Source organism: Pholcus phalangioides, unplaced genomic scaffold (assembly GCF_987345545.1).
Source record: "Pholcus phalangioides strain wild (caught in Gottingen) unplaced genomic scaffold, Ppha-v1.0 ptg000015l_1, whole genome shotgun sequence".
NCBI classification, from domain to species: domain Eukaryota; kingdom Metazoa; phylum Arthropoda; class Arachnida; order Araneae; family Pholcidae; genus Pholcus; species Pholcus phalangioides.
Window position 1 is genome coordinate 52,145,958 of NW_028301608.1, and position 24,136 is coordinate 52,170,093.

Consider the following 24,136-nt stretch of genomic DNA (forward strand, 5'->3'; position numbering starts at 1 on the left):
GGGGACATCCAGGGTCAAATAAAAGAAAAATAAATTTTAAAGCAGATGATAAAATCATGGCATACATAGAATAACAGTCCATGTCTAGATCAAAACATGTGATACATACCTCATAGTCAATTTTTGGCCTGTTTAATGCTATGTTAATCGTGTATGTCGAAGAATCATGATGTGGTCGCAGATATGGTTGTTCATCTGGTCGATATCTCACAACAAAATTCATGATGGCTTTAGGTGGCTATTTTGTTATAAACAGATAAAAGAATTAATTTTATATACTGATCCTTCATCCAAGTAAAATATGCCATTAAATAACTTATGCAATTACAAAAAATAGCATACACAATATTTAAACAACTGTACAATTTCATAGACCATGAAATTTTACTCTGGAACACTGTTTAAGTATAGTTTTAATCTTTAAGACAGTGGTTCTCAAAGTGTGCATCGTGGCTCCTTAGGGCACCGCTGACTACCTATCAGGGGCACCGCAGTGAGCTATCCTTATTAATGTCCGCCCTTCCTATAGATATGGCATGAGAATATTCTCATGTCCTTAGCTGTCTACAGCTATAACTATTCATCTGGAAACTATGAAACTTTGGAAATGTTTTATAAATGGAGTTAAAAAAGTAATTGATTCTGCCATTAACCACTGGAGGACATTTCTTTATGAAAATGTTGACACTCAGGCTAATTTTTGCAACAATATGACCCAGGTGACCTTGTAGTACCATAGTGGTAACAGCTGCAGGGTCCTGTGGGCATAGACTCACATAATGAGAATCAAGATTCAAACGCTGTTGATGGCACAATGGTAGTCGGCTGAGATGGTTTTTTGCATTTTTCTAACTTTCAGCCGAAAATTCCAGCAGGGCTCTCATTTGAAAACGTTTCTCTACAGAAAGCAGACAGACCTTCAGACTATTAAGAGCACACACATACTTCCAGCACAATTCACTTAGTAAATTGCCCGCAGCAATAAACTGGAGTTGTGCTCAGTTGGCAGATGTTCAATATGATACTTACATAACATGAGAATTCTGACAGTTGCTATTTTCACTTCAAAATATGGAAAAAAAATGGTGGCACCAATATCATACAGAGCAAACATAACTCTGACAACTTAAATGCATTGAGGTCACACATATACAAGTACACAACACATCCTGCCATGCACCAATTTATAAGAAATCCCCCTAGAGGAATATTTATGAGGTGTGTATAGGTTAAGAAGAGGAGGGGGGGATGTATTTATGTTGTCAGAGTGTGATTTTTGGTTTTGCTCAGGTAGTAGTGCTAGCCATACAATTCCACTACCATTATGTATCAGGTCCACAAGTTCAGTACCGGAGATTTCAAAGAAGAAATTGTTCCCTCTCACACCTGAAGTGACCATTGACAGATGGTACCTATATGCCACCGCTTTCCAAAAAAAAGGTCGTCCATCCCCAGCTAGGACAGAAGTACAAAATGATTGAAACACCTTGCTATCATGTTGAGTTTTTAAGAATGTGTTTTGCTAACCAATCCCCATTTCAATAACTGTTATTCTGCCCAAGAAACTTTGCAGAGATTTTGTTTTCCTCCCTATCATCTCATTGTAAGGGTTATCAGATGTTCTTATTCTTTATGTCATTCTAAGTGTCCTCACATGTTTTTGAAATATTTCCCCCTTTTGTCCTTATTTTCAGGTATCACTATTTTTCTTTTTGTTTACTTGGAAAAAAACACATTGCAAAACAGATATTACTGCATGTTTATAATGTTTTTTTCCTATACATATTTAGACACTGACCAATCCCAATTGAAATTTTGCAGAAAACGAAATTCCAAGTTGGCTCCTAGCAAGACAAAGTATATTTTAGCCCCAGTCCCATGTAACCCATAAAATACTATGAAGAGAACAGCCCAAAAACAGCTCTAGAGGATGAAGACAACCACAAAACATTCATCTTGAGAATATCATTTTCATTCATCAAAGCTGTGCACAGCAAGGGGATTACCCAGGGTAGTCTCAACAGCATCATGGTCTCCCAATGAAATCAATAACCTGGGGTTCTTTCTGCCTGGCTGGATATATTAACCAGTCAATCTACATACTTTTTTAAAATCATAGCATCAGATCTCATTATTATGGAGTCCAGGGCTGGACAAATCTCAGACACCAGGTTGCCATAGCGACTAAGAAATTGTCATTGGTGCCTAATAATTTTTACATCCTATAACTGAATTGAAATCTTAGGACAGCACAAAGTAATCAGAAATTATGTCAAATGTGTCTGCTAGCATGGGAAAGGGGTACCCTAAGTCCCAGCCAGACAAGTCAAAAATACACTGTTTTGGACAAATTTTGTCAATAAAAAAATGTCTGGTGACTTCTACCTAGAGATGGCGCTTCTTATTTCTTTTATCCATTTTACAAAATGGGTAGATTAACACCTCTCAATACCCAATTTCTTGATAAATACCCTACGTTATGACCTAAAGAAAAATTTTGCATGTGTATTAAAAGGTGGATGTTTCGGTTGAGAAACAAGTGTTGGTCTTTATTTGTGTAATGGTGCTATCTGTTGCAAAAACATGTAAGTGGCGTTATCAAGGGTGCGCACGCATACGTATATTACCAAGTTTCAGAATCTGGTAACCACACCTCAATCTGATATTCTCAGTGTTCCATACATTTTTGATAAATAGTTATAGCTTCAGACAGTTCAGAATGGGGAAATTTTGATTATACAAATTAATAAGTAATCATAAGTACAGTAAAACCTTTCTTTTGCTGACACCAGTGGGACAAAAAAATTGTCCATAAAAGTTGGAGTAACTGTTAATCAGGGGTTTGAAATACATACTTTTATTATACAATGGGAAATTATTATTTGGCCATAAAAGAGGGGTGACCGCATCTGAGGGGCGTAGGTTAAGAGAGGTTTTATTGTAATAGTAATTATAAGTAGATGTATAACTTAAGTCAATGAGACCTTTCAAGTATTCTTGGGCCATTCAAGTACTATGTAAACAGATTTTCAGCCATTTTTGACCCCCCCCCCCCCCCTCATCAGCAACTTAGAATATTTCATATCTTCAAAAAGGGGTGGTTGATGACGTAAGCGACCTTCAAACCTCTCCCCCCCCCCCCCATCATCAAAAGTCAGCAAATCCTAAACCCCCCCCCTCGATGCTGACGCAATACTTGAATGACCCCTTATAATAAATAAAAAAGCCTGTAAGGAGAATATAGATGATGATAACCTGTCACAGGAAGAACCAAAACATAGTCTTGCCTTCATAATATATAGTCCATTACCAGCACAAATTTCAATTGAAATGTTGAATGATAGACATGATGAAATACCAAAAAAGGAAAAACCACTATGATACCAGAGAGCAGAACCTAATTCTCGCAAGACACCTGAAATCCATCACCAAAAATGTCTCCTTACACCATATATCCCAATAGCTCCAACAAAACTTTAGAAATCCCATGCCATCCATTCATATTATGCCATGGTATATTTACAAGGACACACTTACTTGGATGGGAGGACCAACATACACAGTTTTCCTATACTCTGCAATGATACGGCGTACAAACTCTTGCCACTTCGGGCCAAAATGATCCACGGGAACATCGGGCTAAAGGTACACACATACATATGTATAAAAAAAATTCAAATAGTTTAATAGTTATGAAGTGGACTTCAGTAGCATTTTGAAGATTTGCTCAAATGACATGTGGTTAATGGATTTCAGGTGATGTTCATTTTTGTAAATAATTTACATTTAGTAAATATTTCATACATGCAAAAAATATAAAAAATTTGAATATTGTAAAAGTAAATACAAATCCTTTTTGGCTTCCTGGAAGGACTTAGTGGCTACATAGTGTATCCAAGGATGATGTCACTCTCCGCTATCCATACAAAGGTTTTTAACAGCTGACTGACATGAAGATATATTTAGGAAAGAGAGAAAATTCTACTGCCCTTGCGGAGAAAGATGGCAGAGAGTGACATGATACTCGGATAAGTCGCCATCTGGTGGCAGTGTTAGCCATTGTGAGCTTCAGCCTGAATTAGGTCCGACAGTCCATGTATGGTTCCATTCAGTGCACACAAGCTCCAAGGAAAGATTTGAGATATTCGTTGCCTTTGCAGTCTAGTGATATAGGACGCTCTCCCGGCAAGAGAAAAGATGTGGGTTCGATTCCCCGCAAGAGCATTAGAATTTTTTCTCTCTTTCCTAAATATATCTTCACATCAGCCAGCTGTTAAAAACCTTCATGTACATAGTGTATATTCATATATGCATATATCTTTCTTCCTTTTTCTTTGTGTAATGTGCGCGTATTTTGCAATAAAAAAAAAGGTTTTGCGCCATTTGAAATACAGTGAAATTTCCATCCTTTTCTTCCATATAGCATTAACATTAACAACAATGATAAGCTTGTACAGTCGAATACCGTTATAGCGAAAATCTCGTTTTAATGAATACTTTTCTAATCCCCCTTTTAAGTGTTTATATAGGAGCAATGCAAAACCTGGAATTCCTTCATAACGAAATTTCATTATAACGAAGTGATTTCTCCAGTCTCTTAGAGTTTGTTATAACGGGATTTGACTGTATATAAAAAAGTTCTGCATTGTTCTGCAATGAGGCCTCAGCTGGCAGAAAATGTTCCGCAGTAAAAATTACCAATGTTTTTCTCCCCAGAAAGAGAGTTCTTTTCCCATTCGAATTTTTCCAGAAATTGTTCTGCAACGTATGTCACAGTTTTTATTATATTCTGCTTAGGGGATTTACATTATCATTGCTAATTAATTGTGAATGAATTTTTCCAAACTAGCAATTAATCTGTAAAATTAATTCATATGATGAAGTTATTGAGTGTGATTATCCTGCAGAAATTCTTGACGATGTTCAAAGCCTGATTTATGGAAACAGTTCATGATCATCCATTACAAAACTGTCTCCCAAATTTTGTTGATCATTCTTATGCTATCCTTTCATTAACATATTACAATCTCAACTTTTCAATAGTTTTCCACACTCTTAATGATGACAAAAAAGATCCAGATTTTAATTGTAATTTCTGGATCCATAGGATGAAAAGCATAATCGGCATTAAGTGGTACACAGTCTCGATACATTTCCAGATGAACAATGCTAAAACGATATTTAAATTATTTTAAAAAAGAAAAAGAGTGGAGAAAAACAGAATTTTCTCAAACTTTTATTAGTCTTGAAAAATTTGTTGTTTAACAACTTGATAGAGAAAAGCAAAGTTTGGCTTCTTTTAGAATTTTTCCAAACTAAATTTGCCCATACAAAAATCATTATTCCCCCCTACCCCCAACTTTGAATTATCCAAAAAATTTGAATTAAACAAGGAATTTTAACCAAGCCACCTTGTTGGGCAATTTGTCTGTTGTGGCCTTTGCGTTTGTATTTGTATAAAAATATGAAAATGAATAATGAAGATATGATCTATGACAACTGATAATTATGGTAAACAAAAATACTCACATCATGAGTGTAGCCAACAAAAACTTTTTCCTGCACAGGACGAATGTATTCTCTCAAGAAATATAGCCAGTGCTGCTCGAAACCCACTTGATTCATATGAATATCTCTCGTTGGAACATTTTCATATCCACCAGCTAATCTTGGGTCCTTTTAGGAGGGAGAGAATGTCAATTAGATCAATATATAGATCCTAAAAGAAAATATTTTCCAAATGAAAATGAGCAATATAAAACTCTCTCATTGGTACCTCTCTACTAAAGTAGCCACCAGAGGTGGCCTAAAGTTCCACCAGAGGTGCCCCACCTCTGTGGGCCAAAAGTCTCAGGAAGTTCCTATATTTAAGAAAATTGGAAACTATATAAAACTTACACTATTTGTTCCATCAGACCACTTTCCATAGTTTTCCATTATATCTATCAAATGCTTGCAAAATATTGGAGTGACAACAGGAAACCAATATACATCTGGACATGGCTGTAAGCGAGGAAATTTTCATTAATACGTTATGCATACCACACATATTACCTATAGTTACACTTTCCACTTATATTACACTTATTACTATAGAATAATAGAATCGCCTTATTAATTTGACTATTTTTGTCCCACCGCAGTTATTTTTTGCACACAAGGGTTAATTGGACCAGGACCTACAATATATTATTGATTCCAAACAGCAGCGTTCAACATTTTGCCTTTTTTATACTCACTGAGAAGTTGGTGAACTAATCCTTCAGTGTGAGACTGCCTGAGAAAGTAATTTTTTATCTGTGGTCATGTTGTTGCCATTTCTGAATTACTATATTACTCAACTATTATTATCATTGGATATGAGCTATTTTTGATCATGCAAGATATTTTTGCCAAGGCATTTGCTTGCACTTGATTTAGACCATGTGTAGACAAACTTATATCTATCATCGCCTCACTTCTCAGAAAAATAATTCCTCATTTTCTTCACTGGAAACATGCTCCAATGCAAAGTTATGGCTCTATGGATTGTTCTAGTGAGACCAAAAAGGGGATAGGAGTATCACATTTTTTGGGAACCCGATCTCTAGAATAGAGCATTAAGGTATGTCTACATATTTGTGACTTTTGCTTTTCTTCTCTTCTCCCTCCTCCCCCCCCCCTCCCTCCCCCCCATGCAAAACCTAATTGCGATTACAGCATCACAGTCTTGGCAATACAAAAAATCCAAGAGGAGCAACTCAACTCTCTTTAATGTACAAACCGTCAGTGGGGCTTTTCAAGTTAGACGTTTGTCTTGTGTCTGCTTCTGAATTCAGAAGACGAAAGGCAGCACTTGTCAAGCAACACATAACAAGCATTCCACAGAAACAAACTTCATGTTAGGTTCACAACACATAAACACACATTCAACATTTACCCATTTTTTAGGGGTTTCGTAGAGGATTATGGGTGAGGTGCATGCACAGTGTAGTAGTAATATGTCATGTGCGCATTGCTTGCCTTACAATGAAATGTTTTGTGATATCCATACACATTGTTGGGAAATTTTAGCAAACCACTAGAGGGCAACACATAGTACAGGGATGTAGACACACCTTTAGGTGCGTATCAGAAAAAGACACATTCATTACTCTTAAACCATAATGTGGTTACTTCATGATTTGAATGGTATTCATAACAGCGGGGATTACAGAAATTTATAATTTTTTCCCAGAATAAATATTAAGCTAAAAACCTAGAGCTTGAAAACCATACATATAATAACAAATACTAACCATTTCTAACGTAGTGTCAGGCTGAAGAACTTTACTGTAATTCTCATGTATGTACCGTTTTTCCCAGTCCTCAAAGTATAGAATAAAAAAAATAGTTAGTGAAATGAATTAATCATAATTCACAGCAGATGTGTGACATTCATTCTTCAAGTGCATATGCTAACTTGGAAATTTGTTTAAAATATCCAAATTAAGTAGCTCATATTGCATATTGTAAAGATGAATGTTTATCATAGGGGAATAAAATTAACAAAGCAATATTTATCGAGTATTAACCTTTTAATGGCCAAATTAAGATTTAAATTGATTTTCTAAATTTCCCCTCCTGATCTTTTAGTTCAGATTTCAACCAAAAAATTCATGGAAACAAAATTCTGTGTTTTCTGGACTCGCCCTTGTCCATGGGAATAGGGCAAGTCCAGAAAACATACAGAAATTTTTTTTCATTCATTTTTTTCATAAATTTAATTTTTAAAAAATTAAAATTATGACATAAGTAATGAAATGAATGAAATTTTTGTTTTGCAAATTAAGTTTGGAATCTCACACGTTCAGGAAAAAAAATCAAGTGCTTTCATGTAAGAAAAATATTTTTTCTAATTAATAAAACCAATGTCCCCAATTGGGGGCCGTTAAAAGGTTAAGAAAAATTTGAAATGGTATTTTATAACTTACAATTTGATTTGTATATATTTCATAGAGTTCACTGTGAAGAAGATTAGGATCAAATGCTTCATTGTTGATCAAATGGCCAAAATCTTCCCTGTTGGACACGTACATGAAAACGCCCTAAAATTTTGAAAATGAGTTTAGGAGTTTAGAAAGACCAACCTGATAATAACATTTTGAAACTAATTGACTGTGAAAAAAAAAAGGTTACATTATTACTTAATATAAAAGACACATATAAGCAAAACATTGTAGCACGAAAGAGTTTTTTTTTATTCGAATCTGATTAATTTGCATAATCAGATTCTTGAAGTGTATGTCAAAGCCAGAGAGAAGGATTTATGATTTCACCAAATCAAGAGCTGCTGATTTTTCTTATGCTCCTCCCTTCTAGTCTAATTTTCTTGACTAGTCATTCACCAAATTTGTTGCCGCCCACTTCAAACTTACTGCACTGAGCTATAGCCCACTTTCTTATCTTTTCAGCCACCTCTTTAGGCAAGTTGCCTGTTGTATGCAACTTGGATTATTTATATTTGGATATTCAATGAACCCTGTATTCTATGCAAGTATAAATATATCGCGGCATATTGCAGATGAGCGTCCAATGCAGGTGCCATTCTTAAACACACAGCAAAAGCAGCAGAATGGCCTCCTTCCATCACTAAGGAGAGGTCTGTTTTCAAAGAGGGCAGTATATCACTGACAAACCTCAACAGCTAGCTTGACAATTAAAATGCTGGATGGCTGAGCCCTCTACCACAACCTTGACCCCTCGTCTGTGTGCAAATGAACATGAACATCATCACATATGCCCTTCTTTGCCACAACAGACACTCTAATAAACACTGGAGGCTCCTGTACGCAATTTAGAGGTCAATTTATACACTTTAAAGATCATAATCCCATTTTTACCTGGAAATCTACAGTTGTTCTACTTTATTTTTTCCTCCTTCTGCCTTGTCTCAGCGTGAAATCTGATCTATTGTTGCTTGCGCAATTGTTAAAAACTTATGGTAATGATATTGTTTATGTTTGTCTGTTGCAGAAAACTGAACTTGAAAATATTATGTGGCTCAATAAGTCAAGTTTATAATACCAAAACCATGCCCCCCCCCCCCCAAGAAAATTAAGGCTCTATCACACAGGGTGATTTAAGTACATTGTCCCATGATGCCTCCGAAGATTTATTGAATATTAAAATTGCATCACCGACCATCACTAGCAGCAAATACAAGTTTTTATACATGAGCAGGCGCAATTGTACACATCGCTAGTGAGTTCCAGCTAATATAATCAAACCAAAATAAAATGTGTTAAATAAAACCAATCACATGCATAAAATCAGTAATAAATCAATAAATAAATTCCAAGCTCTATTGTTGCAACAGGTACAGTTCTTGATAATATACTAATAACATATTTATTAGTATAATTATGAAACAAGCGCAACTCGACAACATAAATACATTAAGGTCAAGCATACGCTCAGAACAAACATTCCGGCATGTGCCGATTCATTAGAAATTTTGTAGAGGAATGTGCACGAGGTGCATGTTTGGTTAAGTAGTAGTATAATTTCTAGAGATACTCCCCCACCTAATCTATAGCTTGTACAGCACACTACAGACTACTTGAACGGGAAGGGGAAGAAGTTTATCTCCCTCTAATGCCAATACAATAGATGGTGCTCATTGAATCACTGATATTGTTATCTGCCACTGTGGTGGTCCAGTGGTCATAGTGACTGACTTGCATAGTGAGGACCCAAATTCGAACCCCACTATTGCCACAGTGGTGGTTGGCTAAAGTTAGTTTTCTGTGGTTGTGTGAATGCATGCCGATCTCCCAGTTAAGAAGTCTGGCCATAGAGAGCAACGGGCCTACAACAGTGCAAATCTTCAATCATTACACTTCACTCAGTTTAAAAAACAATGGTGGCAGGTGGCAGCGCTGCAACAAGTATTACACAGAAACAAACTTCACGTTAGGTTCACAACACGAGCATGCACATTCCAACATGTATCAATTTGTTACAAGTTCCACAGAGGAATGAACGAGGTGCATGTGTGCTTTAATACTAGTTGCATCATGGATGTGCCCCCCCCCCCCCCCGGGACAGAGTAATATTCTGAGAGGGGCTTACCTAGATGAAAAGCCGTTTACATACTTCAGAAAATCATAACACAAAATCATATTACCACAAGGCCCCTTCTCCCTGCTCACTGCCAGAAATTTTTTTCAGAGGGGCAATTGGTGTTTTAGAGGAGTGGGCGTAAACTGACATTACTGTAGACTTAACCATGTATAGTATATTACTAAGTGTCTAGCATCTCACTGGAGGAGGCCATCCGGACCACACCCAAAAGTACCCCCTTCCCCTCTGGCTACAACCGTGGTGGTGAAATAGTAATCAACAATTTCTACAGATCAATGTACGTCCAAAATGACACATTGCAAAAAGTTTGAACATAATGCCAAAAATATCTCAGCAGCTCTGCTTTTGCTGGCAAAGCAATCTTCCGAATTATCATGGTAATTTGAAACTCACTTTGTCTCGCATGTTCTTGCAGAAAGCCATGTCAGGATCTAACGTAGCATGAACAAACACTTGGTTGTCTTCAATGGATTGCAGAAGCGAGCCATGGATCAAATAAACTTGACTGATGAATGGCACATTCCAAACGCCGCTTTAAAAATAAATAAATGGATGGATGAATTTCCACATGATGCATGTACATTGAAAAAATATGTATATATATGTTTGTGTAGGAAAGAAAGTCATCAAGAAAATGTTGTCGCTTCCCCTGTAGCAACTCTAACATTCGCCAACTTTTTCCAAGGCTATTCCGGGCCACCTAAATACCTCAATGCAGTTACCTGCCTGATTAAACCTAGCGCATATAAAAAATTACCATGATACAAAAAATGCGATCAAAATGAAATCCTCTCTACACCAGTGTCTTTGAACCTTTCTGAACCCAAGGACCGCTAAAATTTCTGAAACAGTTTGGTGAACCACTAATTTACAGTATTTGGCCTGATTTATTATTTACACCTATATGAATGTCATTGATATTAGTTGAATACTATGGAATAGTTTTCGTTCAATCAGAATTAAGTTTCCAGTCTGCCTTCGGACCACAGGTTGGGAAAACTCTGCTTTACACCAGTGTTTCCCAACCTATTTAGTGCCACGGACCCCCCCCCCCCCCCACTATAGTGAAAGTGAAAGCACCCGCGAACCCCCTGTAGATCTTAAGGTCGATTTCAATGATATCCCAACCCCATAAAATACAAAATGCATTGTCTTTTTTTTTAATTTGCACATTATCATTAAAAAAATCACAATTTCACAGCACTAAATGTGTCATTCATGCAATGATAGCAAATGAAAATGATCTCGCGGACCCTTTAAAACGTATTCACGGAACCCCTAAAGGTCCGCGAACCATAGGTTCCAAAACACTGCTCTACACAGGACAGTCGGAAAGACGTCGATCACGGGATCATTTTTTCTTTTGAAAATTCTCACCATAAAGATTTATGTGAGCATAAATATTGATCATTGTTGTCGCACTACTGGTCACTTTCCGCACACGAGGGCTAATTAGGCCGGAAATAAAATTTATTGCTGATTCCGATCGGCAGCGTGAAAATATTTGCAGTTGCACTTGGAGCTGTTGGCGGTCATATGAGCATCGTACTGGACTCTCATCGTGAGAATTCGGGTTCTAACCCGAGGCGCAGTGGTCTTCAGCTGAAGTTGGTTTTCTGGTTTTCTGTGGTTTTTAAACTTCGAGGAGCGAATGAGAGCCGGTCTCACATTTGATAGTCTCTCCGTAGAGAGTAGGAAGTTGTTAATCCAAGAATTTTCAACCTTTCTCGAGTCGTGAGCACTGCCTACACCAATCTTCAAACGAAGAGCATCCCTTTGACATACATATGCCTGAAAAATATGCCTAGTTAAAATCCTTGAATGCAGTTTTTACTGGGTGTTTAACTGAAGCGTCGATCAATTGCTCGTGAGCTCGAAATCTGGCACGTGCACTAAGCACTCTTGATGCTTCGGGGAGCACCATGGTACTCGCGAGCAGCAGGTTGAAGATTAACCTCTTAACTGTGCATCTGTTGGGGGGTCATTCAAGTATTACGTCAGCATCGGGGGGGGGGGGTTCGGATTTGCTGAATTTTGATGGGGAGGGGGGGGGGGTTTCCAAAGCCGATACTATAAAAACTGTTTCCATGCCCCTCATCAGAATTCAAGCACTAACCCGTCTAAAGCGTAAGTTGGCAAGCAAAACCCCTCAGTTCAGACCAGAAACGCCGAGATGAAGAAAGCATTCGAAAGGTTGTTGTTGCTAGCCATCCAGTAAATACATGACGAGCAAGGCCATCTTAAGAGCATCATGGGCCCCCGGGTCAAGTGATTTTTCTGAGGCCCTACCTGGCCAATTTTCGAAAAATTCAACTACTCGTTTTTTTTTTAGGCTCTTCTTTCCTTGAGGCCCCCGGGCCGTGCCCGGGTGGGCCCATGCGTTAAGACGGCGCTGAGGACGAGGTATCATACACATGGAGGAAAGAATAACCTCTTAGAGATTATTACATCCTTGTACCATACACGTACATGATACCTCGGCTAACTATGATAATTCGTTCCAGAATCACGTTCCTTAGGCAAAACAGGATGCCTAATAGGTTTCTAAGGAAAATCGTTTAATTCGTTCCAGAAACGGCCCAAAATTTCAAGATAAGTTTTATAAGTAGAGCTCGGAAGTTCAGGCAAAATGCCATAAATGCCTTTTTTGTGAAAATGTCTTTTTTTTTAATTTTTTCTGCCTGTTTCGACATTGTTCTAAATTTTTTCGTGAGCTTTAGGAGACATATTCTGTAGAACTTAAATATTTTAGCATTGAGAACTTCAAAATAATTTTTCTTAATCTTGAACTTTTGGTATCAATTCTTATCCGCAAGCATTCCTCAAGGACCCTCCTTGTCCCATTTGAACGCAAATAGACGTAAGTTCCTGAGAGACAAGAAAATGGGCATAGAACTGACAAAGAGAGAATTTTCCTCTTTCAGACACAGCGCCAATCAACATACCGTCGAATTCGCATCAAGATATTGAGAGCTCTATAGATAAAAGCAACCCATGTACTATACCTCAGGTCAACCTTTTTCTAGCTGCGAGCACTGTCTGTACTCATGATCAAAAGGAGAGCACCCTTTCAGAAAGTAGGACTTGCGTATGCAGGAAATCAGGATGATTTTAATCCTTGAATGCAATTTGTACAATTTGTTTTATTAAAAGTGCTCACGAGCACGAAATCGGGCACGAGCATCGAGCACTCTGGGTGCTTCAGGGAGCACCGTGGTGCTCGCGACAACGGGTTGAAGATGCATGTACTATATAGTTGATTGCAGATAGCAGCACTACACAAGTATTACACAGAAACAAACTTCACGGAAGGTTCAGTATACATACACCCACATTCCAACATGTACCAATTCGTTAGAGGTTCCGCAGAGGAATATGGACGAGGTGCATTTCTGGTATAGTAGTACTATATAGTGAACAAGAAAAGCTGAGAATAAATTAGAAAAGTTTGTTTCTCCACATGCTCCACATAACATGTCTTGCTCATGCACTGCACAGCATTGTAGACAATGCCGTCTTAACGCATGGGCCCACCCGGGCACGGAGCGGGGGCCTCACAAAAATTAAATGTGGTTGAAATTTTCAAGAGTTTGCTTGGTAGGGCCTCAGAAAAATCACTTGGCCCGGGAGCCCATGATGCTCTTAAGACGGCCCTCATTGTAGATGAATAGCTAGCTGACCGATTACTGTATCAATAGGCCATGGCTCACACTGGGTAGGGTAGGGTAGGAGCTGTTTAGAGGGCCCTGGGGTGCGTGTTTTGATTTTATTTTTCTGAACCATAAATGCACTGCAAACAACCATGACAAGTAACTTTAGACATGCAAAAACCATCTCCAGAGAACTTGAGAGATATTTTTTTTAAATCTATGCAAACCGATCGAATATAAAACTAGATATGTGAAAATTTTGACAAAAATAATGTCGTTGTTATGGAAATGTTTTTAAATAATTCCATGTGAAATACGAATGTTATTCATATTTCACATTATTCATATTCACGTTCGTATGTTATTCGAATAACATACGAACGTTATTCATATATAACATATAACATGTTATATATGTTTAACATTCATTTAAAAAAATATAACATCCGTTTTCGACGGGACGAAAAAGGGTCGTTATATTGAGCCTCGACTGCAGATAGTTTTGAAATAATTATTCTTCAATTTCAGCTAGCGCTATTTTGTACGTCAGAACATTACATATGAGGTGTTCGATTGAATCAAACTCCGACCTAACCTTGAAGGACCACAAACACTTTTTTATGTATAATAATATCAACTGAGCTATTAATGCAGTTATTATAATCTCTTGTTGAAAAATTGATCCAATGAGTGCAGTCAATTTTTTAAGCCAGTATTCGGACCGTTAATATCGTATCTTTTATAGTTACCTTTCCTTTTTTTAAAAAATTAAAAATGTCTTTTTTTAGTGCCTATTTTAGGCATTTTTAGTGCCTTTTTTCCTGCCTATGTTGCCTTTTTTATTGCCAAAACTTCCGGGCTCGATTTATAAGGCACCAAGAAGTGCTATAAAAAAAGACAAATACTAACTAAAGGTTGAGAAAAAACAACTTCACAAATGAGTGAAGAAGAATTAAAGGAGATAAAAAAAAACTTGATTTCTTTTTATTTTACATTTTCTATGTACGCTATGCAGACGGATTCGTGAGCCATTGTGAAAAGATCAGCTCATTTCTCGCTCACGTACATGCAGTTGCAAAAGATAAATTCCCAGGATATCCAAACCGTTATTAATTTGGTATTAAGAGTATTATTATGGTATATATTATTATAGTATGTATCATTTCTTTCATCAATTCCAGAATTGATGAATGAAATAATTCTCAGAATGAATGGAAGTGATAATTCTAGAACGGAGAAAAATTCAGAATTAATGGATGTTATGATTCCGGTATGAATGAAAATTCGGAATTTGCGGAAGATATAATTGATGAAAATACAGAATCAATGCAAGAAATAATTTCAGAATTGGTGAAAGCGCTAATAATTTACCGTGAGTGCGGGACCCGGTGCGACCGCACCTACTGCACGCTCCTAAAGGGCGGTTCTGCCACTTCAAAATCATTCATGTCCAAGGCTTCTCTTTTTTCCAGTGCATTTTCTCTTAGCTTCATTATTCAAATAACATGATCTGGCTCAAAATATTTCCGAAAGATAAAAATAGATTTAGAGCCAGAAAGCGATTCCGTGGTGGAAATGAATTAATCTGACTTAAATGATAGTTACTTATTGGATATATTTAGATTAGCACAAAAGTTTAGCCTACGACGCGGCGACTCTTTTATGTTATGTTAGCGCATGCATCCACATCAACTAAAATGCCGTTTACCAAGGCAGAAAAACTTCGAAAAAATCTTCGTTAGCGAAAGAATTCGTAAGCCGAGGTTTCGTAAAAGTTCGATTTAAAAATATGAATTTCTTAGCACAGCCGAGTGAGTAATGTGTAGTATTGGCTCAACAAGCTCAAATTCTGGTTTCAGCATGGATCTAACACCAAATTTGAGCCAATACAGCTAAGATACAATGTACTGCTGATATCATGGCTCTACAAGTTCCAGGGTAAATGCCCAGATGATCATTTGATCCTTTTTGTCGCACCACGGTCATTTTCTGCTAGACCGGGACCTACAATTTAATGCCGATTCCTAACGGCAGACTTTTTATGCTTACCGAGAGGTTGGTGCGGTTCTCGGTGTGGGACTCCCTGCGGTAGCAATCTTTTTGTGTGGTAATGTCGCGTTTCTGTTGTTCCCCTGTGTCAGGAAAGTTTTCTGACAAGGACGAACCGGGCATCGAACTCGCGACACCTCTAAACATCCTTTGGTACTTTAGGCGAGCATCTTATCGACCCGGGCTAGCGCTCCCTAAATGATCAGCAAGTGTATAATTAAAAGGAAGAAATCAACGTATTTCGTCGGGGGAGAATGGGGACTCGAGTGAGGGACCATGGGTAAATGATTTCTATGGTGAAACTCGGTGAATCAGCAAAATGATCGATCGTATGATCAGTAGGGCAAAGGAATCACGAGTGAATGGTTTCTAGGCAAGAGAACCTCATGTAAATGGTGTGTAAGACAGCGACAAAAAATTTGAGAAATACTGCTTTATGATTACGCCAATTAATTTTTCAAAATTCAAAATCAATCAGAAAAGAGGGTGGTTGTAATAGTAGTTCTGTGTGTGTTTGCGACTGTCTGAAATATAATTACACGTGGAACAGTTGTCCTCTTCTATTGTCACTCTTTTTTTTCCCATTTAGCAGCCGAATTAAGTGTCGTTTCCTGCCAATTTAGAGAGAGAGAGAGAGGGCGAAATCTCTAGTTCACTGTAACATCACCACACAGAGAAAAACAATCTCTTAATTTTCCGTTCCGAAGGTCAGGGAAGTACACAACATCGTCATTATGTTCGTCGTTTTTCCCACTGCTTACGTTTTTGTGCTGTTTGAACTTCGTCACCTGAAATATTGATTTGTCTTCTTGGCAGGGGGAAATAAAATAATAATAAGCACTAATAATGAAAACGAGGTTGTTGTTCGTGGTCGGTTGCGTATTCTTGCTGTTCATGTTGGATAATACCAATGCCGCCAAAGGTAGAGGTGGACGCAGACGCGGTAAAGTTAGGAGGCCGGACTCAGCAAGAATGATTTTCTACACTAATCCCAGAAGGAAAGAGTACTACGATAATCCAAACGTAAGTTCTCAGGTTGAATCAAATTTACCGAAATTGAGAAATTTAAAAAAAAAAACCTTGGAAATAATGTATCAAATTGAATTAGATTTTATATTTAACCCTGAAATTTTAATTTAAAAAATTTAATCTAGAACTCACGTAAACATAAATCCCATGACCAAAAACTCACTACAGCAGTTTACTAATCACATTATGAGATCTTTAAATCAAAACTTGAGGAAAAAAATTTTTTTCAAACAAAATTGCCTTTTTTTTAACCATAATAAGGTATATAAAAAATAAATCATTTCCCTCAATAATAAAATAATTCAACATCAATACTAAATTTAATCACATTTTATCATCAAGAATGATTGATTTTTTTTTTAAGTAATTATGTTGATTGGAAAAAACATTTCTCAAACTTTCTGCATATAAAAATGTCTGCCCGTTAAATAATCTTCCTGTACTGCCTTTTTAAAGAATTAAAACAAATTGCTTAGAAACAATAGTCTGGAATATTTTAACAATTGAAGACTAGTCAGAAAATACGTATCCCTACACAGAAGCTCGCGAATACCAAACCCCCGCCACACAAAGCGATATGGTTACCAGATTTTTTTTTTCTGAAACTTGGTGTTCAGGCTATTTCAGACCGGAAGAAGTTTCTGAACAGCAAAGAAAAAAATTCAAATTTACATCATTATAAACTGTGTTTTTTACCATAAGTTTATGAAAAATAGGAAAACAATGGCTTCAGTTGGGTAAACTAATGAAGCAGAACCGAAAACAAGCCATTTAAAAATTACAAAATGCATATTGATGAGAACGAACAGGTATTGGTGAAGTGGTATTTATGAGAATAGCGTTTGATATTACCATTGTTTAAAAAGATTAAGGAAAGCACAAATTACGATGAATCGAGAAGTTGGAAGAAACTTGTGACTTGGGTGTGGCACAAGGAAAACAATGAGGGCTCGATTTGATTCCTGATGGTTTTCTGGCTTTGCAGGTTCATCTAAAAGAATAGCAGAATCTTAAAGGATGAGCAAATGAGGCCCAACATATGGTCCCAAGTCAAATAGGAGCCCGTAATTATGGACGGTTATCATATTAATTATAAATTTTCCAAAATTCTGAAATGATTTCATGAATTCCCAGAGAGGAAACCATTTGCTTCATTAATTCTGAAATTCTTTCCTTCATTAATTCTGAAATTCTTTCCTTCATTAATTCTGAAATTCTTTCCTTCATTAATTCTGAAATTCTTTCCTTCATTAATTCTGAAATTCTTTCCTTCATTAATTCTGAAATTCTTTCCTTCATTAATTCTGAAATTCTTATTTTCATGTATTTTCAAATTATTTCACTCATGAATTATGAGAGTGATTTTTGATGAGATTATCTTTTCATTTTGGTCTTCTTGTTCTTTTTAGCGTGCCTGTAATAATTGTATCTTTCAAGAGATGCTGACTCCCAACCCCTCATTTTTGTTTTTAAATTTGAAACTGGGATAATCCTTTATTGGCCAAATTGAGACTCAGATTGATTTTCATTTACTAGAAGATAAACAATTCTTGTATGTTTTTCTAAACTTGCCTGTATCCATTGAAACCAACACTAAAAATAAAATGAGTGATTTTAGAAAAAAAAAAATTATGGCATAAGTTCTAAGATATATGAAATTTCTATTTTCTAAATTTAGTTTGAAATCTCAAACCTTCAAGGGCAAAAAAAATGCTTTCATAAAAGAAAAACATTTTTATTTAATCAATCGAATGCTGCATACGTTCCCGATTGGGAACATAGGTCATCAGGTAAAAAGTTTGTTAGTCGTATGTACCAGTGTTTCTTAACCTGGCGCCATTGCAGTCCTGAGGTACTAGGGGGCATGAATGAAAATGAAGTTGAAGGGGGAGTCTTGCAGACTAGAGGTGGGGGAAGGGGGTGGCCACAAATCACTGTGAATAAAAATAATTAAGATCTAAAGAAATGAAGCTTCAAGTAATAAAATATGGTGGGGAGAGAAAAAAGTGTGATTACTTTCAGACTGAAGAAGACCTTCCCATAGAGCCAAAGGTGTCTTAACATCTGGAAGCAGCCCGAGACCTTGAGCATGTTCGAAGGGATCCAGGATAATGAGATATGATACTACTATTTTTTTTAGAATTAGTATGTAAATTTTTACACAGGCAGTAGTATGAGTAAAAAATATGGTCCAAATGGGAAATCATGAGTGAAAAAATGTTAAGAAACATTGGTAGCCAAAAAATCCAGAGCCAAAAAAGCATAACATAATGTGTGACTAACATATCTAATGAGGCACTTTGTGGGATTGTGAGGACTGTTGCCCATGTTTTGTTACTACTCTAATTTCTCCTTGTCAGAGAGTGTCAACATATTATACACAATATAGTTTGTTCATAAAACTCCACATCTTCACTTGGTGATGGAGATATGAACCAACAGCCCATTGGAAATCTCTTCCCCTTGTATGAATAGCAAAAATACTAGGTTCTAGGAAGCTCGGATCACTAGTCCACTCTCCAGGCCTCTACTTAAGGTGACTTATTTTAAGGCCATTCTGTACACCATTTCTTCTAATTCTGATCTGACACTGATTAATTTCACAGCTTATTGGATGCTAGTTTCATTAAAATTATAGTCAACAATTTTTCATATGTATGTTTTTAACTTCATTTTAATCATACATGTGAAGTTAAAGATATATTGAAATGAGCAAAGACTGAGAGGTAGAATATTTTAATTGTACTGTGATTCATTTATTTCACTCTCAATTTCCTAAGTAAATTTGTCTAAAATGCCAAGGAAGCATAATTTTCACTCAAAAACAACATAGTATACATACCACCCTTTACAAAACAATGAAAAAAAATCAAATACCATTGAAATAAGTATATATTTTTAAATGTTTCATAAATACAGTTGCTAAGATGTGACATTGAGAGTACTATAGCTGTGGTGTATAAAAAATGAAAAGCACTGTGCATCATGTAGTAAATTTTTCTTTTTAAAAACCATAAAATGAGCAATAAATTCAAAAATTACACAGATATTTCACCACAAATACAGGGCATTTCAAAAAGACAGGCTAAATTTCAAATGGAGATAGAACCTGCTGCTAAGAAAATCATTTCTTGTCATGGGATGTATGGTTGGAAATAAAACATAAAGGCACTAGAACAGTCTTTCCATTTCCCAAAGTGGGCAATATCGCCCCTGGGGGGGGTAGAGCTATGGGTCGGCTTGAGTTGGGGGCGATGAAAAAAAATTCTGAAGAACGGGACAATGAAACAAAAAGTTTAAAAACCTATGAACTAGAGAGTACAACAAGCATTCGTTATGCTTACTTAACACCATTTTCTGCATGCGTCCTCTCCTACAGCTTTGAAAAAGCTGAGTCAAATTTTTAGAGCTGGTAGTGGTCCATGTTTTGTTGTAAGATGCAGGTCAAAAATGGGATGCGAAATCACTAGAGGACAGAGCAAGCCCCTGTTTTGCTGAGATAAAATTTGTGTTTGCTAACGTCTAATACTTTTGCATTACCTTCCCAAATGTGCATCCCATTACAAAAAATGAACCCCATTATTTTAAGAGTTTGTTCCATCTTTTTTGAATCACCTTGTATATATTTGAATATCAAAAACGTTTTGTTTAACCTTGAAAAGTAATTTAAAAACGTTAAAAGTACAGGTTAGGTTATTTTAGATCAAAAGAATTATTTATTCTGTTTGAGGAGAAAAAATAGATAACCAAAAAAGATTCGTCACGGCCTTGGAACACCTTAATGTTTTTGCCCTCAATTAGGAAAGTAATGAAAGTGAGCTTAGTCATTCCTCAGATTTATTACTTATTAATGATTATTTTGTTCTCATTTGCAGGGAGCACAGATAGTCAAAGCTTCACATTTTGACTATGAATTTTTACTCGGCCACAAGATTGTTTTCTTATGTGTCGCAAAGGGTGATCCTAGACCAAGGATTACCTGGTTCAAGGATGGCATTGAGCTGTACACCCACCCATTTTTACAGGTGAAGACAAAAATAAATAGTTTTAACATGAATATTCGTATAAATAACTGAACAACTTTGAGTGCATAAATACATTTTTTTTTCACAACCAAATAGTGAGTCTTTTACTTCATAAATATCGTAGATCTTTGAATTTCTATGTGAAAAATATTTCTTGCACTTTCCATTTACATATACTTATAGACAAATTTGCTGGGTTTACTTGGTTTTTGAATTTCAATTAGTCATGTCTCCAGTTATTTCAACACTGATTACAACCGCCCATTATTCTAATGACCGAGAAATCCCTGGGGTATCCACTCTCTAGGCCATTGCTTTCATTCCAGCTCACCAGGTCATTCTCAACAGCATCATAGATCCAGGGCAAAATGAAAGAGTTCTTAGGCACCACTTCTTTATTCACATATTTATTGTCATAAATCATTTCACAGCCAGATCTTATCATCAAATCCCTCCACAACTGAGGTCCCAGTGCCTTTCTTGGGGAGGGGGGGCCTTGTGTCCCATATAAAGTAAACATAAATTCTGCAATTTAAAAAATCCTCACTTTTAGTAGATAAAAAATTTTCAAAAAAAAAAACCATATTTACTACTTATAATTTCCTGATGAAACAGGAAAATGGCATTCCTGAGCTAGCTTCTGGTTCACAATTTGAAGTGAAAAAATATAATGTTAGGTTATTATTAACAACTATGACTACTACTACTACTATTATTATCAATGGCACTATCTTGTTAAAATTCAAAATGAAAAACGACTTTTGCGAGTATCAATAACATGAAACTTTTCTTCTTTGAAACTCTCTGAGTTCCATTATTGTAAAGGATTCCCTGAAATTTAATCATGCAAAAAGCTCCAAAAGCCATCACCCCAAAAAAGCTCTCATGGAATCCCAGGGTTCTGCAAAACACCAGCAGAAAACCCATGGTGTACATACAAATACAAGGCCACAACAGGCAAAACACCCGAGGTAGCTGAGAATAACCAACTGTAACTTTAACAACTACGAAGTAAGTAGTCTGCAGACCTATCAACCTTCAGAAGGTAAAAATCCTGTAACTTTCTTACAAAAATTCTATAATTTACTTAAAACTCAGCAAATGTACTTTTGCATGCCAAGTTTTTTATAGCCATAATAAGAGCCAACATAAGAAGTAGGCAAAAACATAAGGTGACCATATTAACCATATTTTATGTCCCATTCTTGTATTTTTCATCGTAATTTGCTGTCTGACTCTTGTAATGGAATGTCCAGTTTTTCCAATGATGCTTCTTTGAATAATACTTACTGGATGGCATTTTTGTTATGATAAATTTTTTTTTCAAGAAATCACAATAATTAACAGATTTATAGAATTCAAAATTTACCCCTTACTGGCAATCAGGAATTTTGCCCACAACTAGTGATGTCTCATATTTTCGGGTGCATAGATCGTGATTTTCCATTACTTTCACTGAAATATGGCCTATATAGCAATACCTATTGAATTGTCTACCAGCTTTCTAATGATCAAAGCATTACAAAAACACTTTCAACGTGAACGGCTGTCATGTTGGTTTGCATTCATAGGTTTGGACAGCTTCGACTACTGTTCATACAGGATACCATTTAGGCAGGCACATAACTAGGCTGGGACAACCGGGACACCACCCGAGGGGCCTCGAGCTGAATGGGGGTTATGAAATGGATATGGAAGTCGCTTTCTAAAGAAAAGAAACAGCGGCAGCAGAAAACAGCAAACTCAATGTTTTTATTCTTGATTTTTCAGGTTATTTTTTCATGTTGATGCTAATATGAATTTATAATCTGGAAGTTCTGTGAACATTGCGAAATCTGGCATTGCCGGGTAAAATCTATGAAGTTGGTGGGTCTGAGTCTGTATTTGTGGACGATCTCTTCAATTTTAAGATAGTAATAGGAATTTCAAGTAGTTATGAGGACAATAAAAAATAACTTTGCAATGTTTTCATGAACAATCTGCATTAATCAGTATTTTTGTACCTATCATTAGGAAAATTTTTCCTTTTTTTGAATGAAGGTCTTCAAATCCAGGATATAATTGAAAAAGCAAAAAGTTTTTGAATTTCTGGCTAAATGTTTTATATTAGTATTTACTTTTTTGTAACATATGATTTTGTTACAGCTGTAATTTAACTTAAACTTAATCTCACTGTGAATAGATTACAGAATGGCATACTGGGACCAACCATATAAAAAGCAAATTGGAAATCACGCCAGCAAGGCAAATGGACTCTGGTATGTATGACTGTGAAGCCAATAACAAATACGCTGTTGACAGAAGAACCTTCAAAGCTGATTTCAGCACAATCAGTTAATAAACGTATCCTGACACTGTCAATCATTCTGAATTAATCTGCACATTCTTGAAGAAGATGAAGGAACAATATAATTTTTGTAATTACATTTAATAAGTGCTGTCATTCTCTTAAGTAATTTTTTTTTCACTTACAAAAAATATGGCATGCTTTAATTTATCTTCAGTTACATATGGAAATCAATATGTATATAATGTATGTGTCATCAGGGCTGCCCTTACCAGACACGAGCCTGGTGTGAAAACAATAGCAGGAAACCCCCCCCCCCCTAGCCCTAGTTTTCTTTCTTCTATGAGAGAGAAGAGAATCAAAAATTTGAAAAATGAAAGCCATGAAAATTCAGAATAAATGCAAGAAATAATTCCAGAGTTGATGAAAATTTGTAGTTTATAAAAGAAATTATTGTTATCATAAATGTGGGCCTGAAAAATCAAGGGGAAAAGAGAGAGACCGCACCTGTCACACACCCATAAGAGAGGCTCTGTGTTTCACATCTTTTTAATAAATGGAAACACTACATTTACTCCTTTTTTTCCTTTCAAATATATCAAAAGCTCTCCATAAAAAAATCTTGTATGTTGATAACAGACATTAGAAAACTGTAAATTTAACGTTATTACTTTTTCCTTCTTTTATCACCAGATAAATTTTAATGCTAGAGAAATTGGCATAATGAGTAAAACGTTTCTTTTTCTTTTCATTATACAATGCAATGACTTTGAAAAAGAATACATCAATTACCATCTGCTACGAATGTACATTTTTATGTTTTGCATGATTTATTATTCTGAATAAAATTTGTTTTCATGAAAAGTTTTGTCTACATTGGATTAAACTCAATTGTTCATTTCAATTTCAATTTGCATAGATGATCACATAATGCCAAATGTATACTTCCCTTTTCCGGGGGTCTGTTCAGCCAACATTTGGGTTCGTTTTCT

The 24,136-nt window shown here is 36.2% G+C and overlaps 2 protein-coding genes across 3 annotated transcripts in view; one reads left to right on the top strand and one right to left on the bottom strand.

Moving 5' to 3' along the window:
* Plod (procollagen lysyl hydroxylase) overlaps nucleotides 1–24,136 on the bottom strand; it is a 43,636-nt gene that overhangs the window by 5,016 nt on the left and 14,484 nt on the right. For both annotated transcript variants that reach the window (XM_089243736.1, XM_089243735.1), the window contains 6 exons: nucleotides 10,498–10,636; nucleotides 7,953–8,066; nucleotides 7,278–7,346; nucleotides 5,899–6,003; nucleotides 5,530–5,676; nucleotides 110–238 (listed from right to left, as the gene is read on the bottom strand). In XM_089243736.1, coding sequence (XP_089099862.1) covers nucleotides 110–238; nucleotides 5,530–5,676; nucleotides 5,899–6,003; nucleotides 7,278–7,346; nucleotides 7,953–8,066; nucleotides 10,498–10,636 — 703 coding nt within the window. The remainder of the gene's footprint in view (nucleotides 1–109; nucleotides 239–5,529; nucleotides 5,677–5,898; nucleotides 6,004–7,277; nucleotides 7,347–7,952; nucleotides 8,067–10,497; nucleotides 10,637–24,136) is intronic.
* LOC149076188 (immunoglobulin domain-containing protein oig-4-like) lies at nucleotides 16,458–24,008 on the top strand. Its single transcript, XM_089243734.1, has 3 exons — nucleotides 16,458–16,826; nucleotides 20,708–20,857; nucleotides 23,040–24,008. The coding sequence occupies exons 1-3, from the start codon at nucleotides 16,650–16,652 to the stop codon at nucleotides 23,193–23,195; spliced, it is 483 nt and encodes a 160-aa protein (XP_089099860.1). The 5' UTR covers nucleotides 16,458–16,649; the 3' UTR covers nucleotides 23,196–24,008.